The sequence below is a fragment of the Bison bison genome, unplaced genomic scaffold, assembly GCF_000754665.1.
Source record: "Bison bison bison isolate TAMUID 2011002044 unplaced genomic scaffold, Bison_UMD1.0 scf7180017864107, whole genome shotgun sequence".
NCBI lineage: Eukaryota > Metazoa > Chordata > Mammalia > Artiodactyla > Bovidae > Bison > Bison bison.
The window spans coordinates 698,984-717,818 of record NW_011494679.1 but is presented as its reverse complement, the minus strand read 5'-3'; the positions used below and the strand labels follow the sequence as shown (position 1 = coordinate 717,818).

The following is an 18,835-nucleotide window of genomic DNA, read 5'->3' as shown; positions in this document are numbered from 1 at the left end:
CAGAATCCAGTGGACAGAGGAGCCTGGTGGGCTGCAGTCCACAGGGTCGCACAGAGTCAGACACGACTGAAGTGACTTAGCTTTCATTTTCACTTTCATGCATTGGAGAAGGAGATGGCAACCCACTCCAGTGTTCTTGCCTGGAGAATCCCAGGGACGGGGGAGCCTGGTGGCTGCCGTCTATGGGGTCGCACAGAGTCGGACACGACTGAAGCGACTTAGCATAGCATAGCATATATAGTGGGATTTCTCTGGTGGCTCAGTGTAAAGAATCCACCTGCCAGTGCAGATAAAAGATGTGGGTTCAATCCCTGGGTTAGGAAGATACTCTGGAGAAGAAAATGGCAATCCACTCCAGGATTCTTGCCTGGGAAATCCTATGGACAGAGGAGCCTGGAGAGCTATAGTCCATGGGACTGCAAAGAGTTGGACATGACTTAGTGACTAAGCAACAACAACTCTCTCTCTCTCTCTATATATATATAGAGAGAGAGAGAGAGAGAAGGAAGGAGAAAGAGAGATGCTGGTGACTAGCAGAGCAAGTAAGGTCAATGCCGAAAGACAGAAGAGGGGAGTACTTTGAGTTGCTACACTGAAGCTGATACTGTAAGCTATTATACCTTTCTAAAAGAAAAATTGAAATGAAGCTAGTAAGTGCTAATAGAAAGAAGCTTTTGTATTAAATACAAATGACTAATTTTACATGCCTGAGAATTTCATAACTTTTACTTATAATATTGTGATATTAATATATACCAAACACAGTACCCCTAAAGAGACAAGTACAGGATTGACAGTCATCACTCAACAGGACCTTTAGATCTGTCTGTATCTTTTGGGTCTCTAATAGAAAGTCATTATTTATTTATAACTTGGGTATGTAAAACAAAATGGCAATTAAAAAAAAAACATGGATTAATATAGAAATGGCATATTAATAAAACCACATTTATTTCTAGGGAAGAACTTTAATAGGCTATCTGCTCCATAACTCCCACTCCAGTATTCTTGCCTGGAGAATCCAGTGGACAGAGGAGCCTGGTGGGCTGCAGTCCACAGGGTCGCACAGAGTCAGACACGACTGAAGTGACTTAGCATGCATGCATGCATGCATTGGAGAAGGAAATGGCAACCCACTCCAGTATTCTTGCCTGGAGAATCCCAGGGGCAGAGGAGCCTGGTGGGCTGCCTTCTATGGGGTCACGAAGAGTTGGATACAATTGAAACCATGCAGCAGCAGCAGCTCCATAACTTGGTTACAGGAATGATTCTGCTGTTCTGTCAAACTACTAAGAAAAGAAGTAATTTAGTAGCATAAATTCTTCCTGGTTTGGGAAGATCCCCTGGAGGAGGGCATGGCTACCCACTCCAGTATTCTTTCCTGAAGAACCCCCATGGACTGAGAAGCCTGGTGGGGCTACAGTAGTCCATAGGGTCGCACAGAGTTGGACACGGCTGAGCCAAACACACAGCACACAGCAGAATAACAGAGTAATAACAAAATTTCAATTTAAAAGATCTACACAGATCATGATACTTAAATGGAAAAATGAATAACATCTGAGAATACTACTATGTGCCAGGCACATCATGAATATCATATGAAGCTTTTTTTTTAAGTTTCAGCAATATAAAGAAAGGGAGTAAGAAGAGCAGATTATGAAGAATGTTAAGAAATGTCACAAATTTGAAAACTTATACCTGTTTAGAGGAAACACAAGAGCACATTTTATAAAATGGACCCACAATGAATAGTTTATCTTTCCTTCCATGTCATCCTAAAAAATGATGTATATATTTTCATGACAGTGGAATGCTTTCTGGCATTTTTGTGTGTTCAACTAACTGTTAGATAAAATGCGACAGCATAAAATGCTTCTGTGTATGTATGCGTGTGCGAGCGTGTTGCTTAAAAGTTTGAGAAGTGACCAACTGTTCTCATATAGTGAGCAAACTGGTTCATAATTTTAAGACTAAAAAGGAACAGTCAGCATTTCAACAGTCAGTGTAGATATTCACTGAGGAAAAAAAATGTCTGAAGTCCAACACTGCATAATATTACTTAACAGAAAAAGAGAGTCTACAAAGCATAATCACTGTAGAGACACACGTTAACTTACAATGTTTTCAAAATCAGAAGCAGACTTTCAGCTTCTGTTTTTAGCAGAGTTAAGATACTGCAGAAAACAACTAAACATGTTTGGTAAAATAGTAAAGCAACTTCTTAAATACACTCAATTACAGCTATGATCTGAGAAAGGTGAAAGTGAGAGTGAAGTCGCTCAGTCGTGTCCAACTCTGCGACCCCATGGACTGTAGCCTATCAGGCTCCTCCGTCCATGGGATTTTCCAGGCAAGAGTGCTGGAGTGGATTGCCATTTCCTTCTCCAGGGGATCTTTCCGACCCAGGGATCAAACCCAGGTCTCCCGCATTGCAGGCAGACGCTTTACCGTCTGAGCCACCAGGGAAGCCCATGATCTGAGAAGAGAGAAATAATTATTCAAACAAGTGAGTATTGGATTTTTAAACTTCATCTTTATTAATTTCATCCTGAATGTTAACACAAAGTATTCTGGATTAAAAAGAGATTATTTATCATCTCACAGCAAACAATGTGCTGCTCCTACACCTTTGCTCCAGGTCTTACCTTTGGGGTGACTAAATGACAGCCACACCCTATGCAAGTAGCCACACACTCGGTGAGCGAGGTGTGCAAAGGATGGGTGAAGAGGTTATCCTCTGCTTATAAACAGGAAGAAGGACGCTGCTGTGTTTCCCTCCAAAGAGGATGTCCTAGGAAATCTAACCAACCCTGTAGTATGTAAATAAAACTCTTTTCAGGAGCCAAATGGTCTACTTGTTACTCAGTCGTTCAGTCATGTCTGACTATGCTATGCAATGGACTGCAGTACCCCAGGCTTCCCTGTTCTTTGCTATCACCGGAGTTTGCTCAAACATGTCCATTGAGTTGATAATGGCATCTCATCCTCTGCTGCCCCTTTCTCCTCTTGCCCTCAATCTTTTTCAGCATCAGGGCTTTTCTAATGAGTCAGCTCTTCACATCAGGTGGCCAAAGTATTGGAGCTTCAGCTTCAGCATCAGTCCTTCCAATGAATATTCAGGACTGATTTCCTTTAGGATGGACTGGGTGGATCTCCTTGCAGTCCAAGGGACTCTCAAGAGTCTTCTTCAACACCACAGTTCAAAAGCATCAATTCCTCAGCGCTCAGCTTTCTTTATAGTCCAACTCTCACATCCATACATGACTACTGGAAAAACCACAGCTTTGACTATACAGACCTTTGTTGGCAAAGTGATGTCTCTTGTTTTTTAATATGCTGTCTAGATTGGTCACAGCTTTTCTTCCAAGGAGCAAGCGTCTTTTAATTTCATAGCTCAGTCACCATCTGCCCCAGTTATTTTGGAGTCCAAGAAAATAAAATCTGTCACTGTTTCTGTTTTTTCTGCATCTATTTGTCATGAAGTGATGGCACCAGATGCCATGATCTTAGTTTTCTAAATGTTGAGTTATAAGCCAGCTTTTTTCACTCTCCTCTTTCACCTTCATCAAGACGCTCTTTAGTTACTCTTCACTTTCTGCCATTAGGGTGGTGTCATATGAATATCTGAGATTATCAGTATTTCTCCCAACAATCTTGATTCCATCCTGTGTTTCATCCAGCCTGGATTTTGCATGATGTACTCTACATACAAGTTAAATAAGCAGGGTGACAATATACAGCCTTGACAGACTCCTTTCCCAATGTTGAGCCCATCCATTGTTCCATGTTTGATTCTAAATGTTGCTTCTTGATCTGCATACAGTTTTCTCAGGAGGCAAGTAAGGTGGTTCAGTATTCCCATCTCTTTAAGAATTTTCCACAGTTGGTTGTGATCCACACAATGATCTAGAGATGTTTCCAAGTCTGGGCTTTATCCTTCTGTCATGGAAATACCTATGAAGATAATGCTCTAGTCTTGCCAGTGCCCTGAGGCTTAGAAGGAATTTACAGCTATCACATATGTTGCTCTCAGAGAGATAATACAAGTTTTATTATCCTTTTTGAATATAGCACTTAGCTAGATAAATAGTTACAAAGTTAATTTTCATAGTATATGAAGAGTCATATAAGGCTGGGGTTTTTTTTATGAGAATACAAGACATCCAGAAAGGTTTTTATTTCTCCATACTAAGAATGAGAGAGTAGCAAACAAGCCACTGAAGTTCAAAGACACTGGTGAACCTGAGCTTTGGTATTCATATACATGGCTTGGGAGACCAGGGATAATGTCCAATATCTGCTCAAGGTAGAGAGGTAAAAATGATACATCTAAAAAACGTGAAACCCCAAATGATTACATCCTTGATAAAAGACTGAAATAGAAACAACCTGCCTTCCACCCATCACCTGTGCCTCAGGGACTACAGGAAAACTGCCTCCACTGATATCTGGTACTAACTGGAGTGGGGAGTTTATGCATCGGAATCTCTTGTCAAAAAATAGCCACAATCACGTGTACCCCAATATTCATCGCAGCACTGTTTATAATAGCCAAGACATGGAAGCAACCTAGATGTCCATCAGCAGATGAATGGATAAGAAAGCTGTGGTACATATACACAATGGAGTATTACTCAGCCATTAAAAAGAATACATTTGAATCAGTTCTAATGAGGTGGATGAAACTGGAGCCTATTATACAGAGTGAAGTAAGCCAGAAGGAAAAACATCAATACAGTATACTAACACATATATATGGAATTTAGAAAGATGATAACAATAACCCTGTGTACGAGACAGCAAAAGAGACACTGATGTATAGAACAGTCTTATGGACTCTGTGGGAGAGGGAGAGGTTGGGAAGATTTGGGAGAATGACATTGAAACATATAAAATATCATGTAAGAAACGAGATGCCAGTCCAGGTTCGATGCACGATACTGGATGCTTGGGGCTAGTGCACTGGGACGACCCAGAGGGATGGTATGGGGAGGGAGGAGGGAGGAGGGTTCAGGATGGGGAACACATGTATACCTGTGGTGGATTCATTTTGATATTTGGCAAAACTAAGACAATTATGTAAAGTTTAAAAATAAAATAAAATTAAAAAAAAAAAAAGAAAGAGAGAAAAAAAAATAGCCACAATCAAAACTTTAATGTTAGTTTGTATGCACTCCCTTGGAATTTCCAATAAATTTCAAGAAGAAAATTTAATTTATATGGTTCCAAACTAGTGCTATCGCCAAGTATTTGAAAGGAGCATAATCCTTATCTTAACACAAACCAAAGCCTACTCCTACACTCCAAATTGAAAAGGAGCCTGGCGGGCTACTGTCCATGGAGGTCACAGTCAGACATGACTGGGCGACACGACTTTCACTTTCACTACTTCCAAATAAGAGAATGCCTATTCCTCAGTGCCCAATCTTAACTTGCTTAGTTTAAAATATGATTTTTTATGGGAATTATTATGCAAATGATAAGTCCATACTACAGAAATATGAAGAGGGAAATGAGTAACAGCTGAAAAGGCTTCTGGAAGCTGCTGGGACTTTACCTGCCCATCCCTGGTTTAGCACAGCCAGGAGATTCCAGTAGAAGGAAACAGCATTTGGAAAGTCCTCATAGACAGAACCACTGAGGTCTGCCTCACTATGGAAAAGGCTTACAGTTTAGGTTGGATATGGAGCCATGTTGTGAAAAACGATTTTCTTTAGGAAAATTAATGTTATAATCTGAAATATGACTTTGAGGATGGAGATATAAGTAGAGTCAAATTTGCTGTTTTCTGCAATAATATGTATGAGAAAGAATAAAAGCCTGAATTATGGCAATAGCTTCAGGAAGGAAATGGGAGAGATAAAAAAATAAAACATAACAGGATGAAGCACAAGATATTTGCAAGATTAATTTGACTATAAAATATTATATGAATACAATATAATAATAACTATCTTTTAATGAGTCTCGGAGAAGGCAATGGCACCCCACTCCAGTACTCTTGCCTGGAAAATCCCAGGGACGGGGGAGCCTGGTGGGCTTCCGTCTATGGGGTCGCACAGAGTCGGACACGACTGAAGCGACTTAGCAGCAGCAGCAGCAGCAACTATCTTTTAATGAATCTATATTTATCTTACAAATAAAAGTTAAAATGACATTTTAAAAGTTATGCTTGGTTCTGGACAAAATGGGCAACCTATCTCCCACTTCTGCATTCTGTCTTGGACAAAACAAGAGGATACTGAACCCAGAAGATGGCACAAAAAGAATGGAAACCGTCTGGGAGACAGAAAGTGTTTGGGTAAGAGGCAAGTAGAGAATATGGTAACCTATAGCTGAGGGCTGGATGCATGGCTGGGGTCAAGCTAGGAGAATTTTGGGTTGCAAACTTATCTTTTCATGTTTCCCTGGAAAGAATACTGCTCACCATCTTACCATTTCAGGGCTGAAAATAGCAGTATTAAGCACCCACCAATGACAGCACAGTACTAGATATTTCACAGCATGCAGCCCAGCTATTGAGGAATACATTGAAACAGGTATAGCTGGGAAGGCTGGCTTTTGGAATTGCAAGTTCTCAGAGTATCAAACAGAATAGATGCAAAACAAAACAAAATCTACACCTGTATTTAATGTGGTGAGATTTAGGGAAATTAGAGACAAAATATTCTAGCAGGCAAAAAACTAATGAGTTACAAAGAAATAAGAATCAGATTAACAGCAAATTTACTCAATAAATTTGTATAAATTTGATTTTAATTTAAAGTATAAGCAAAGGCTGGTTTAAGAAAAAAAAAGAAGGTTAAAGAATAATAACTTCAACATGAATTGATACGAAGAATGGAAATCAGGGCCATGACTTCATGGTCAGGAATCTGTGCAATGTGGTTACTTGTATGCCTCAGGCACAAGTGGAGAGTCTGGGTTTGGAACGCCAAGGGATGCAGTGTATCTTTTCACTCTCTAATTCTTCCTCAAGCAAGTTTTATCAATCTGATAGTCTAAATAAAGTGGCAAGTCCAGTTAGCTGAGGTCATTATTTATTCAGACACCCAACAATCACCAATTGTTGACACTAAGAATAACTTGAAAACTGTAAGATTTGAGGGTTTGAAATTTTATAGGTCCTGAAATAAGCCTAATTTGACTTCTCTTATTGGAGAAGGCTATCAGTATATAAACATTTTTATAGCATTACTAAACATGAGTTGTAAAATTATATTTTTTAATTTCAGAAAGCAAGTCCTTATTCAATTAGAACAGCAACCATTAATACTGTAATGGTTTTGCCTAGAGAGCAAGCAACCATCTATAATCTATAACTGTTCTGCAATATAGAAATAAGTCAATTCTAGTAGATGAATTGCTTTTTCTAAGCACTTGGATTCCTTTGAAAAATTTCACATTTAAGAGCAGTCACTGACTTTACAGAAAGAAGGAAGAGAAGACAAAGAGTGAGCAAAATATGCATCAGCCACAGAGGACGTCACAGTACATTACCAGGATAAGACAAATCACACTGGCGACGCTACTTCTTGGGCTGGTCTCCTTCTGTTACTATTATTTCCTTCATCTTTTTCCAGGATACTGCATACACGAAGGGCACATCAATGCCAAAATTTACCAACATATTTATCAACATGGACAATTTGGAGATAAAACTCGAGGAAAAAAAGGATATGGAGAAAAAAGAAAATACAAAGGAAGAATGTTCTACTACTAACCTGATTTAATTTCTTCCAGAGATTGAGGACAGGAGAAAGTTCGTTAGACCAGATTTCTCTATCAAATTTGCAACCAGCTGTTACGGATCTGCCTAAGATCTTCAACTGTGAAATAACCTGAATGAAGAAAATAAAAAGCAATAAATGAACATGACTATTCAGTAGGATACAAAAATAGCCATATTTAGCCTATAGTGTGTGTGTGTGTGTATATATATATATATATTTATGTACATATTATAATGACTCTTCATTTAAAAAGCTACTTCTTTAGTTAGATCCATTCTTAATAACCTATTTGCTCACTTCTGAAATAAAAATATTTTTCAATTGGAATGATTTAAATCACATAACCTCAAAATGCTGATATCATTTTTTGAAAAGATGAAATGACAGAAAAGATAGTAAAAAGTATGAAAGTGAAGTGAAAGCGTTAGTCGCTCAGCTGTGTCCTACTTTTCATGACCCCATGGACTGCAGCCCACCAGACTCCTCTGTCCGTGGAATTCTCCAGGCAACAATACCGCAAAAGGTAGCCATTCCCTTCTCTAGGGGATCTTTCCAACCCAGGGATGGAACCAGGATCTCCTGCATTCCAGGTAGATTCTTCACCATCTGAGCCACCAGGGAAGCCCAGTAAATAGTATAGCAAACTATGAAATAGTAAAACAATTTTAAGTAACTGTTGGTATTCATTACAATAAATCTAAGCTTTTAGGATTCTATATTGATTTTAAGTTGCCATCTCAATGTTTCTTCTATATATAAGAGTCAAATGAAAGAAGTTATAGATCAATTAGTAAAAATCAAGCAAAATAAATTCTTCTTTCCTACTTAGGGCTTTCACTTCTGTGAAAAGTGTCTGATGGCTCAGACAGTGAAGAATCTGCCTGCAATGCAGGAGACTTGGGTTCGATCCCTGGGTGGGAAAGATTCCTTGGAAAAAGGAATGGCTACACACTCTAGTATTCTTGCTTGGAAAAATTCCATGGGCCAAGGATCCTGGTGGGCTACAGTCCCTGGGGTTGCAAAGAGTCAGACACAACTGAGCAACTTTAACTTCACTTCTGTAACTTTCAAGTTATCAGCTTCTCTGTCACCATTCTCTGGAGAAGAAAATGGCAGCCCACTTCAGCATTCCGGCCTGGAGAATCCCATGGACAGGCCATGGGGTCACGAAGAGTTGAACTCGACTGAGCGACTAACACACACACACATCCTCATTCTCATCAAAATCAATTCACTCACATCTTCAACACAGTGTATAATGGCTTCCATTTCAATAATATCAATAGGTCTTCTTAATCATTTACTAAGAATGATCCAGGATATCACTGAGTATTCTATATATTATATTATAGATATTAGAGCAGGTGTATAAAATCAGTTAAGTATCTTTTGATGGTTCTTCATAAATATTTCAACTGAATATTAAAACTGTGCTAGCTCATTGCTTATCTGACAGAAACAAAATAAATCCCCAAATCCAAACACTGTGTTTTCCTAAGCTAATATTTTATACATCAACATTTGCCGGGTATCAACTATTTTTTCTCTTTTACTTTTTGAGAAATATAAGCTGTTTTTCCTTTTTAATAGATTCTGGGGGTTCTTATACTATTAAAGTTCACAATAAAATAAGGACCATAAATCTTTCAAAATAAATGCACTAATTAACTGATAAACATACAGATTCCTGCTGTTGAACTCAAGTTCCTTCTAGAGTTTTTTATTGATTCTCTAATCTAGAAAAAATTGTGGTGATTCATTGTTTCATTTTCTTTGTTTTTCTGATAAATTATTTTCATTTGCTCTAGCTGAACCCTACAACAGCATCTAATTCATCAGCTCTGCTAGACCACAAAACATCACTAGTTGGCAGTCAGAAGAAGTGCTATTTTGACTCTGGTAACAATTGCTATCACTTATTTGTGTTTAAAATTTGTCAAACATGACAGAAAACAAAATAAGAATGCAAAGAGATGTCTAAAGGAAAAAAGGTTCAAATATTTTTCTACACGTGATGTTTTTTAGAGTTGATGTTAAAAACTAGTTTAAAATAAAATGTTTACCAGCCCAAAAAGGTTTTTTTCCCAGAAAAATAACATATGAGCACTGCTTTTCATAATAACACAATTATAATATAATCTTTAATGAATAAATAGTAATGAAAATGGAGTTCAAATGCATAATAAAAATATTGTATAACGAGGATGGGGTTATAACTTGTAACAACGGATCATCTTTTGTTTTTATAAAATCTAACACATTTATCTTTTTACAAAGTACAGATGATAAAATATCTTTTCATTACTCATGTGTTAAACCAATTAAAAATACTTTTATCAATGATAGTCCTTTAAAATGGTGTCAAAGGGAATGAAATTTCCCATGAAAAGCACATCACTTCTTCCATGTGCTAACCGTACTGCACAGCTCCCACCATGCCCCTGGCACGCTCCGGGGCAGCGGCAACGCTGTGGGGCCGGCAGGAGGCGCCGCCACTGCTCTCCATCGGCGCTCACTAAAAACAACAGAGACACCTCGGGAACGCCTAGGCTTCTCCTTAGCAGCTGTGTCTTTATTGCAGCATACTAAATCTTACAATTTTATTTTTCCTTTCTTTTTGATGTTGTAAAGCACACAGAAGAATTTCTAACCTAACAACATCTTTACAGAACCTAAGAGCATGAGTTGTTGTTTGTCTTCTTTTGGCATAAATTGTTTCCCTAGTTTTCATTTCCTAATTTTCTCTTTGATTTCCTCAACTATTGATTTTACACAAATAGATTATTTTTATTTCTGTAAGTCACTTCCAGTAAAGTCCTTCTTGGAATGAGAAAGAATATAGACTTCACAAATGAATGCTCATTCTCAAATTACAGGTGAGAAAATGGATTTGTCAAACAAATTAAGCAAATTACATGTTTGTCTCGGGGTATATGGCAGCAGATTAAATACCTGGAGAAAATTTTATCACAGTGCAATTTAAAATTATGCATAAATAAAAATATTAGTAACAAAAAAAAACGTTTAAAATTTATCACTGAAACACGAGGGAAATCGAGTTTGGAAAGCGTTAAATGGTAGAGCCAAAGAGGCAGAGCGGACCTAGAGACCGGGTGGGCTCTTAAGCCAGCATTTACCCTGGGGTATCGGCCTAAGGGGCCTACAGCTTGATTGGTTTGTCTGTTTACTTTTCACTGTGAACTATTTTTAGATTTATATGAAAGTGGCAAAAATAGTACAGAAAATTCCAATTGTACACTTAACCCCTAACGATAGTAACATCTTACATAATCACAGTATAATTAACAAATCCAGGAAATTAACACTGTACAATACTATTAACTAACCTACTACAAACCATGTTCGAATTTCACCAGTTTTCCCACAGATTTCCTATTATTCTCTCAGGAAAATAACACATTGCATTTAGCTGTTATTTATCACAGTCTCACCCAAAACTGTGACAATCATTCTTTTTCCTTCTGACCTTGACACTTTTGAAAAACACTGGTCAATTACTTTGTAAAATGTCCCTCATTGAGTTCATAAGGTTCAAATTTTCAAAGAGAGAAAACAGAACTCCAGAACTTTCAATAAAAGTACTCAATAGGCTAGTTAGAAAACAAACTGCCTTACAGAGGGAAAGAGCAGGGACACTTGCTGTTTGTTATCTTGGCTTTTGGGTGATAATGTGATCTGTCTAAATACAGTGATCAAAACTCAAACTACACTCCACACACTGCATCATGAAAATTCTACAAATCAAAACTGATAGAACTACAGTGTATGAGATTCATAGAGGAAAATTAAAGCAGAAACCACTTATGTTCAAACAGAAGCATTGCTGAAAACCAAGCCAAATATAACAACTTATAAAGTTGAGAATGTAGATGGAAGAAAAGAGTAAGACCAAAATTAATAACATAGAAAACATATAAAAGAGATCAGATTTTTTAAAGTAACTAAAGATAATAAAATTATGAGACTTCTAACTAGATTGAATGATATATAGCTACATGATAAAATAAGAGAAGGCAAAAATGTATTTAAAATTCGAATTTTATAAGGAATATAATTAGACATGCTGTGTAGGGCAATCCAAGATGGGACAGCTCATGGTGGAGAGTTCTGACAAAAGCTGGTCCACTGGAGAAGGGAATGGTAAACCACTTCAGTATTCTTGCCTTGAGAACCCCATGAACTGCATGAAAAGGAAAAAAGATATGATACAAAGATGAAGTCCCCAGGTGGGTAGGTACCCAATACACTACTGGGGAATACTGGAGAAGTAACTACAAAAAGAATGAAGAGACAGAGCCAAAGTGATAACAATGCCCAGTTGTTGATGTGACTGATGTGGAAATAAAGTCTGATGCTATAAAGAGCAATACTGCATAAGAACCTGGAATGTTAGATCCATGAATCAAGGTAAATTGGAAGTGGTCAAACAGGAAATGGCAAGAGTGAATGTCAAAATTTTAGGAATCAGTGAACTAAAATGGACTGGAATGGCTGAATTTAATTCAGATGACCATTATATCTACTACTGTGGGCAAAAATCCCTTAGAAGTAATGGAGCAGCCCTCATAGTCAACAAAAGAGTTCAAAACAGTACCTGGGTGCAATGTCAAAAATGACAGAATGATCTCTGTTCGTTTCCAAGGCAAACCATTTAAAATCACAGTAATCCAAGTCTATGCCCCAACCACTAATGAAGCTGAATGATTCTATGAAGACCTACAAGACCTTCTAGAACTAACACCAAAAAAAGATGTCCTTTCGTTATAGGGGACTGCAATGCAAAAGAAGGAAGTCAAGAGATACCTGAAGTAACAAACAAGTTTGGCCTTGGAGTACAGAATGCAGCAGGGCAAAGAGTAACAGAGTTTTCCAAGAGAACGCACTGGTCACAGCAAATACCCTCTTCCAACAACACAAGAGAAGACTCTACACATGGATATCACCAGAAAGTCAATACCGAAATAAGACTGATTATACTCTTTGCAGCCAAAGATGGAGAAGCTCTATACAGTTAGCAAAAACAAGACAGAAAGTTGACTGTGGCTCAGATCATGAACTCTTTATTGCCAAATTCAGACGTAAATTGAAGAAAGTAGGGAAAATCATTAGACCATTCAGGTTGACCAAAATCAAATCCTTTATGATTATACAGTGGAAGTGACAAACCGATTCAAGACATGAGATCTGCTAGGAGTGCCTGAAGAACTATGGACTGAGAGGTTCATGACATTGTACAGGAGACAGTGATCAAGACCATCCCCAAGAAAAAGAAATGCAAAAAGGCAGGCAAAATGGTTGTCTGAGGAGGCCTTACAAATAGCTGAGAAAAGTAAAGAAGCAAAAGGCAAAGGAGAAAAGGAAAGATATACCCATTTGAATGCAGAGTTCCAAAGAATAGCAGGGAGAGATAAGAAAGCCTTCCTCAGTGATCAATGCAAGGAAATAGAGGAAAACAATAGAATGGGAAAGACTATAGAGATCTCTTCAAGATAATTAGAGATACCAAAGGAACATTTCATGCAAGGATGGGCACAATAAAGGACAGAAATGGTATAGATCTAGCAGAAGCAGAAGATATTTAAGAAAAGGTGGCAAGAATACACAGAAGAACTATACAAAAAATATCTTTACGACAACAATGCTGTGATCACTTACGCAGAGCCAGACATCCTGGAATGTGAAGTCAAGTGGCCTTAGGAAGCATCATTACAAAGCTAGTGGAGGTGACTGAATTCCAGTTGAGCTATTTCAAATCCTAAAAGATGATGCTGTGAAAGTGCTGCATTCAATATGCCAGCAAATTTGGAAACTTCAGCAGTGGCCACAGGACTGAAAAAGGTCGGTTTTCATTCCAATGCCAAAGAAAAGCAATGCCAAAGAATGCTCAAAATACTGCCCAACTGCACTCATCTTACACACTAAGCAAGTAATGCTGAAAATTCTCCAAGCCAGGTTTCAACAGTACGTGAACAGTGGACTTCCATATGTTCAAGCCGGATTTCATAAAGGCAGAGGAACCAGAGATCAAATTGCCAACATCCATTGGATCATAGAAAATGAAAGAGAGTTCCAGAAAAAATATCTACTTCTGCTTTATTGACTTAGGCAAAGCTGTGTGGATCACAACAAACTGTGGAAATTCATAATGAGATGGGATACCAGATCACCTTACCTGCCTCCTGAGAAATCAGTATGCAGGTCAAGAAGCAACAGTTAGAATTGGACATGGAACAACAGACTGGTTTCAAATTGGGAAAGGAGAACATCAAGGTTGTATATTATCACCCAGCTTATTTAACTTATATGCAGAGTATATCATGCGAAATGCTGGGCTGGATGAAACATAAGCTAGGATCAAGATTGCCAGGAGAAATATCAATAACCTCAGAAACTCAGATGACATCACCCTTATGGCAGAAAGCAAAAAATAATTAAGAGTCTCTTGATGAAAGTGAAAGAGGAGAATGAAAGAGTTGGCTTAAAACTCAACATTCAAAAAACTAAGATCATGGCATCCAGTCCCATTACTTCATGGCAAATAGATAGGGAAACAATGGAAACAGTGAGAGACTTTATTTTGGGGGGCTCAAAATCACTGCAGATGATGAAATTAAAAGATGCTTGCTCCTTGGAAGAAAAGCTGACCAACCTAGACAGCGTATTAAAAAGTAGAGACGTTACTTTGCCAACAAAGGTCCATCTAGTCAAGGTTACGGTTTTTCCAGTAGTCATGTATGGATGTGAGAACTGGACTATAAAGAAAGCTGAGCACCGAAGAATTGATGCTTTTGAACTGTGCTGTTGGAGAAGATTCTTGAGAGTCCCTTGGACAGCAAGGAGATCCAACCAGTCCATCCTAAAGGAGATCAGTCCTGAATATTCACTGGAAGGACTGATGATGAAGCTAACTCCAATACTTTGGTCACCTGATGGGAAGATGGGAGTCACTCAAAAAGATCCTGATGCTGGGAAAGATTGAAGTCGGGAGGAGAAGGGGATGACAGAGGATGAGATGGTTGGATGGCATCACTGACTTGATGGATATGAGTTTGAGCAAGCTCTGGGATTTGGTGATGAACAGGGAAGCCTGGCATACTGCAGTCCATAGGGTGGCAAAGTGTCGAACATGAATGAGTGGCTGAACGGAACTAATCTACACAAAAATATCTAGTAATCCCCAAACACGCTAAAAGCCATTAAACGTATACATATTGGAAAGAAAAATAGCTAAATCATCTTTTCTTCCAACAACAATTTACAGAAAAAGAATTTATCATACATTTCATATAATGTGTAACATTTTATATGCATACGTTATATTTTTCCATTTGTATTTGAAATAAATATGAATTCATTAGATAATATTATTTTTTTAATTTCAGCTCAAGTATTATTAATATTTCCTTTTTCAATAGCTATTTGGGTGCCTGTAAAAGTTTACTTAGCCCATATTCTCTCTTTCACTCACTCCCAGACATTGTCATCTTCCCTCTGGGTGCCTGGCTAGGTACAATATGTTTCACTGTGTTACCAAAAATATCAGGATGTAACAAATTATATTAAATCTTGCTGCTGCTGCTGCTGCTAAGTCGCTTCAGTCGTGTCTGACTCTGTGAGACCCCACAGATGGAAGCCTGCCAGGCTCCCCTGTCCCTGGGATTCTCCAAGCAAGAACACTGGAGTGGGTTGCCATCTCCTTCTCCAATGCATGAAAGTGAAAAGTGAAAGTGCAGTCGCTCAGTCGTGTTGGACTCTTAGCGACCCCATGGACTGCAGCCCACCAGGCTCCTCCATCCATGGGATTTTCCAGGCAAGAGTACTGGAGTGGGGTGCCATTGCCTTCTCCGTAAATCTTGCTACATACTGTAAAAGGAAAACAGTAGACTAACCTGTTAAAGTGAGATAAAGGAGAAAATCCAGAGGTTTATCTTTCTAATGTTAAAATATGCAAGATAAAGGGTGGAGAATCCTTTCTCTATGCCCCTCTTGTGCTCAATAATAATATTTATGCAGGTCACATTCAAGACCAAACTGTAATTTATGTTGGTGATTTGACAGATAAGATTGCACTCAAGATCCAAAGTGAAATGTGAAGGCAATCTAACATGTCAAGTACTCACATCACCATTTTTCTCTCATATTTCTAAGCAATATATTTAAAGCCTGAAAATAAATATAAGGAGATCTTCTAGCTTTTTCAATTTTAACAAGCAAATTAAGAATGAATTTCTCATCAAAAGACATTTAAGTTTTACTAAAATTAGTTATATCAGTTTTCAAATACTGGGGTATAAATTATTTGGAGTGATGGCCTGAACACTTTGGTATAAATCATATATATCGATGTTTTATGTATAACTCTGGTTAATATTAAATAACTCAAATCTGGAATTAATCATTAGACTATATGAAATGTTTGGAACCATCTCTGCCTTGTAGAGATATAATCATGATGTTTTGTAGAGTGATAATTTTTTGTATAATCATAAATTTTCATATAATTAGTGGTTCTAACAATCCAGCTTGCTGGGGGTAAAACTGTACTTTATTATTTTTTAGACAGACACAGAATATATGAATGCTTTACATCACATATACATACCTAAACATACAGATATAAAAGACTTCATGTTTCCTAATACTTTCATATATTTATTATGAAAAATTTATTAACTGACACTTAAACACAATTTGGAAGTTTATTAAAAAGTAAACATGTACCTATCATATGATCCAGCCATTCACTCCTAAGTATTTGTCCAAGAAAAATAAAAGCATGTGCTCATAAAAAACAGAAAAGGTTCAAATGTTCACAACTTAACTTAATCTTAGTAGCCTCAAGCTGGAAACAATATAATGTCTTTCAAGAAGTGAATGAATAAGCAAGCTATAGTACATCCATACGATGGTCTACTAATAAGCAATTAAAAAACCCATAGTCCCAGTAAAATCACATAGATGAATCTTATAATAATAATGTTGAATGAGAAAGAAACCAAACCAAAAAGAGTACTTAACTCTCACTCTTATGTAAAACTCTAGAAAATGCAAACCTCACTCAAACTGACAAAATAGAAATCAGAGTTGCCTGGGATAGGGGAGGGAAGAGAAGACGAAGGGACTGTAAAGTGTGAGGGAAAACTTTGGGGGTGATGGAAATGTTTGCTGTATTGTGATGCTCTCACAATGCAACATATGCCAAACTTCATCATAAAATCATAAAAACCAAACATGTGCAGTTCATTAAATTAACCACCATGAATTAAACACCCTCTTAAAACAACACAAGAGAAGACTCTACACATGGACATCACCAAATGGTCAATACTGAAATCAGACTGATTATATTCTTTCAGCCAAAGTGGAGAAGCTCTATACAGTCAGCAAAAACAAGACCGGGAGCTGACTGTGGCTCAGATCATGAACTCCTTATTGACAAATTCGGACTTAAATTGAAGAAAGTAGAGAAAACCACTAGACCATTCAGGTATGACATAAATCAAATCCCTTATGATTATACAATGGAAGTGACAAATAGATTCAAAGGATCAGATTTGCAAGACAGAGTGCCTGAAGAACTATGGACCTAGGTTCGTGGCACTGTACAGAAGGCAGTGATTAAGACCATCCCCAAATAAAAGAAATGCAAAAAGGCAAAATGGTTGTCTGAGGAGGCCTTACAAATGGCTGACAAAGGACAAGACACAAAAGGCAAAGGAGAAAAAGAAAGATATACAGACATGAATGCAGAGTTCCGAGGAATAGCAAGGGGAGATAAGAAAGCCTTCCTCAGTGATCAATGCAAAGAAATAGAGGAAAACAATAGAATGGGAAATACTAGAAATCTCTTCAAGAAAATTAGAGGTATCAAGGGAACATTTCATGCAAAGATGGGCACAATAAAGGACAGAAATGGTATGGACCTAACAGAAGCAGAAGATATTAGAAGGGGTGGCAAGAACATACAGAAGACCATTCCAAAAAAGATCTTCATGACCCAGATAACCACGATGGTGTGATCACTCACCTACAGCCAGACATCCTATAATGCAAGGTCAAGTGAGCCTTAGGAAGCATCACTAAAAACAAAGCTAGTGGAGGTGATGAAATTCCAATGAGCTATTTCAAATCCTAAAAGATGATGCTGTGAAAGTGCTGCACTCAACATGCCAGCAAATTTGGAAACCTCAGCAGTGGCCACAGGTCTGGAAAAAATCAGTTTTCATTCCAATCCCAAAGAAAGGCAGTACCAAAGAATGCTCAAACTACTGCACAATTGCACTCATCTCACACACTAGCAAAGAAATGCTCAAAATTCTCCAAGCCAGGCTTCAAGAGTATGTCAACTGTGAAATTCCAGATGTTCAGGCTGGATTTAGAAAAGGCAGAGAAACTAGAGATCAAACTGCCAACATCCATTGGATCATCAAAAAAGCAAGACAGTTCCAGAAAAACATCTACTTCTGCTTTATTGACTTCGTCAAAGTCTTTGTGTGAATCACAACAAACTGGAAAATTTTTACAGAGATGGGAATACCAGACCACCTGATCTGCCTCCTGAGAAATCTGTATGCAGGTCAAGAAGCAACAGTTAGAACTGGACACGGAACAACAGACTGGTCACAAACCAGGAAAGGAGTAAGTCAAGGCTGTATATTGTCACCCTGATTATTTAACTTATATGCAGAGTACATCATAGGAAATGCTGGGTTGGATGAAGCACAAACTGGAATCAAGATTGCTGGGAGAAATATCAATAACCTCAGATATGCCAATGACACCACCCTTATGGCAGAAAGCGAAGAAGACCTAAAGAACCTCTTGATGAAAGTGAAAGAGGAGAGTGAAAAAGTTGGCTCAAATCTCAACATTCAGAAAACTAAGATCATGGCATCCGGTCCCATCACTTCATGGCAAATAGATGGGGAAATAGTGAGAGACTTTATATTTTGGGGCTCAAAATCACTGCAGATGGTGACTGCAGCCATGAAATGAAAAGACACTAGCTTCTTGGAAGAAAAGCTATGACCAACCTAGACAGCATATTAAAAAGCAGAGACATTACTTTGCTAACAAAG

General features: G+C 38.0%; 1 protein-coding gene across 2 annotated transcripts in view; it reads right to left on the bottom strand.

The window, feature by feature from the left end:
• The window catches only part of DYNC2H1 (dynein, cytoplasmic 2, heavy chain 1), a 394,047-nt gene that overhangs the window by 101,901 nt on the left and 273,311 nt on the right, over positions 1 to 18,835 (bottom strand). For both annotated transcript variants that reach the window (XM_010838873.1, XM_010838872.1), the window contains one exon: positions 7,728 to 7,844. In XM_010838873.1, coding sequence (XP_010837175.1) covers positions 7,728 to 7,844 — 117 coding nt within the window. The remainder of the gene's footprint in view (positions 1 to 7,727; positions 7,845 to 18,835) is intronic.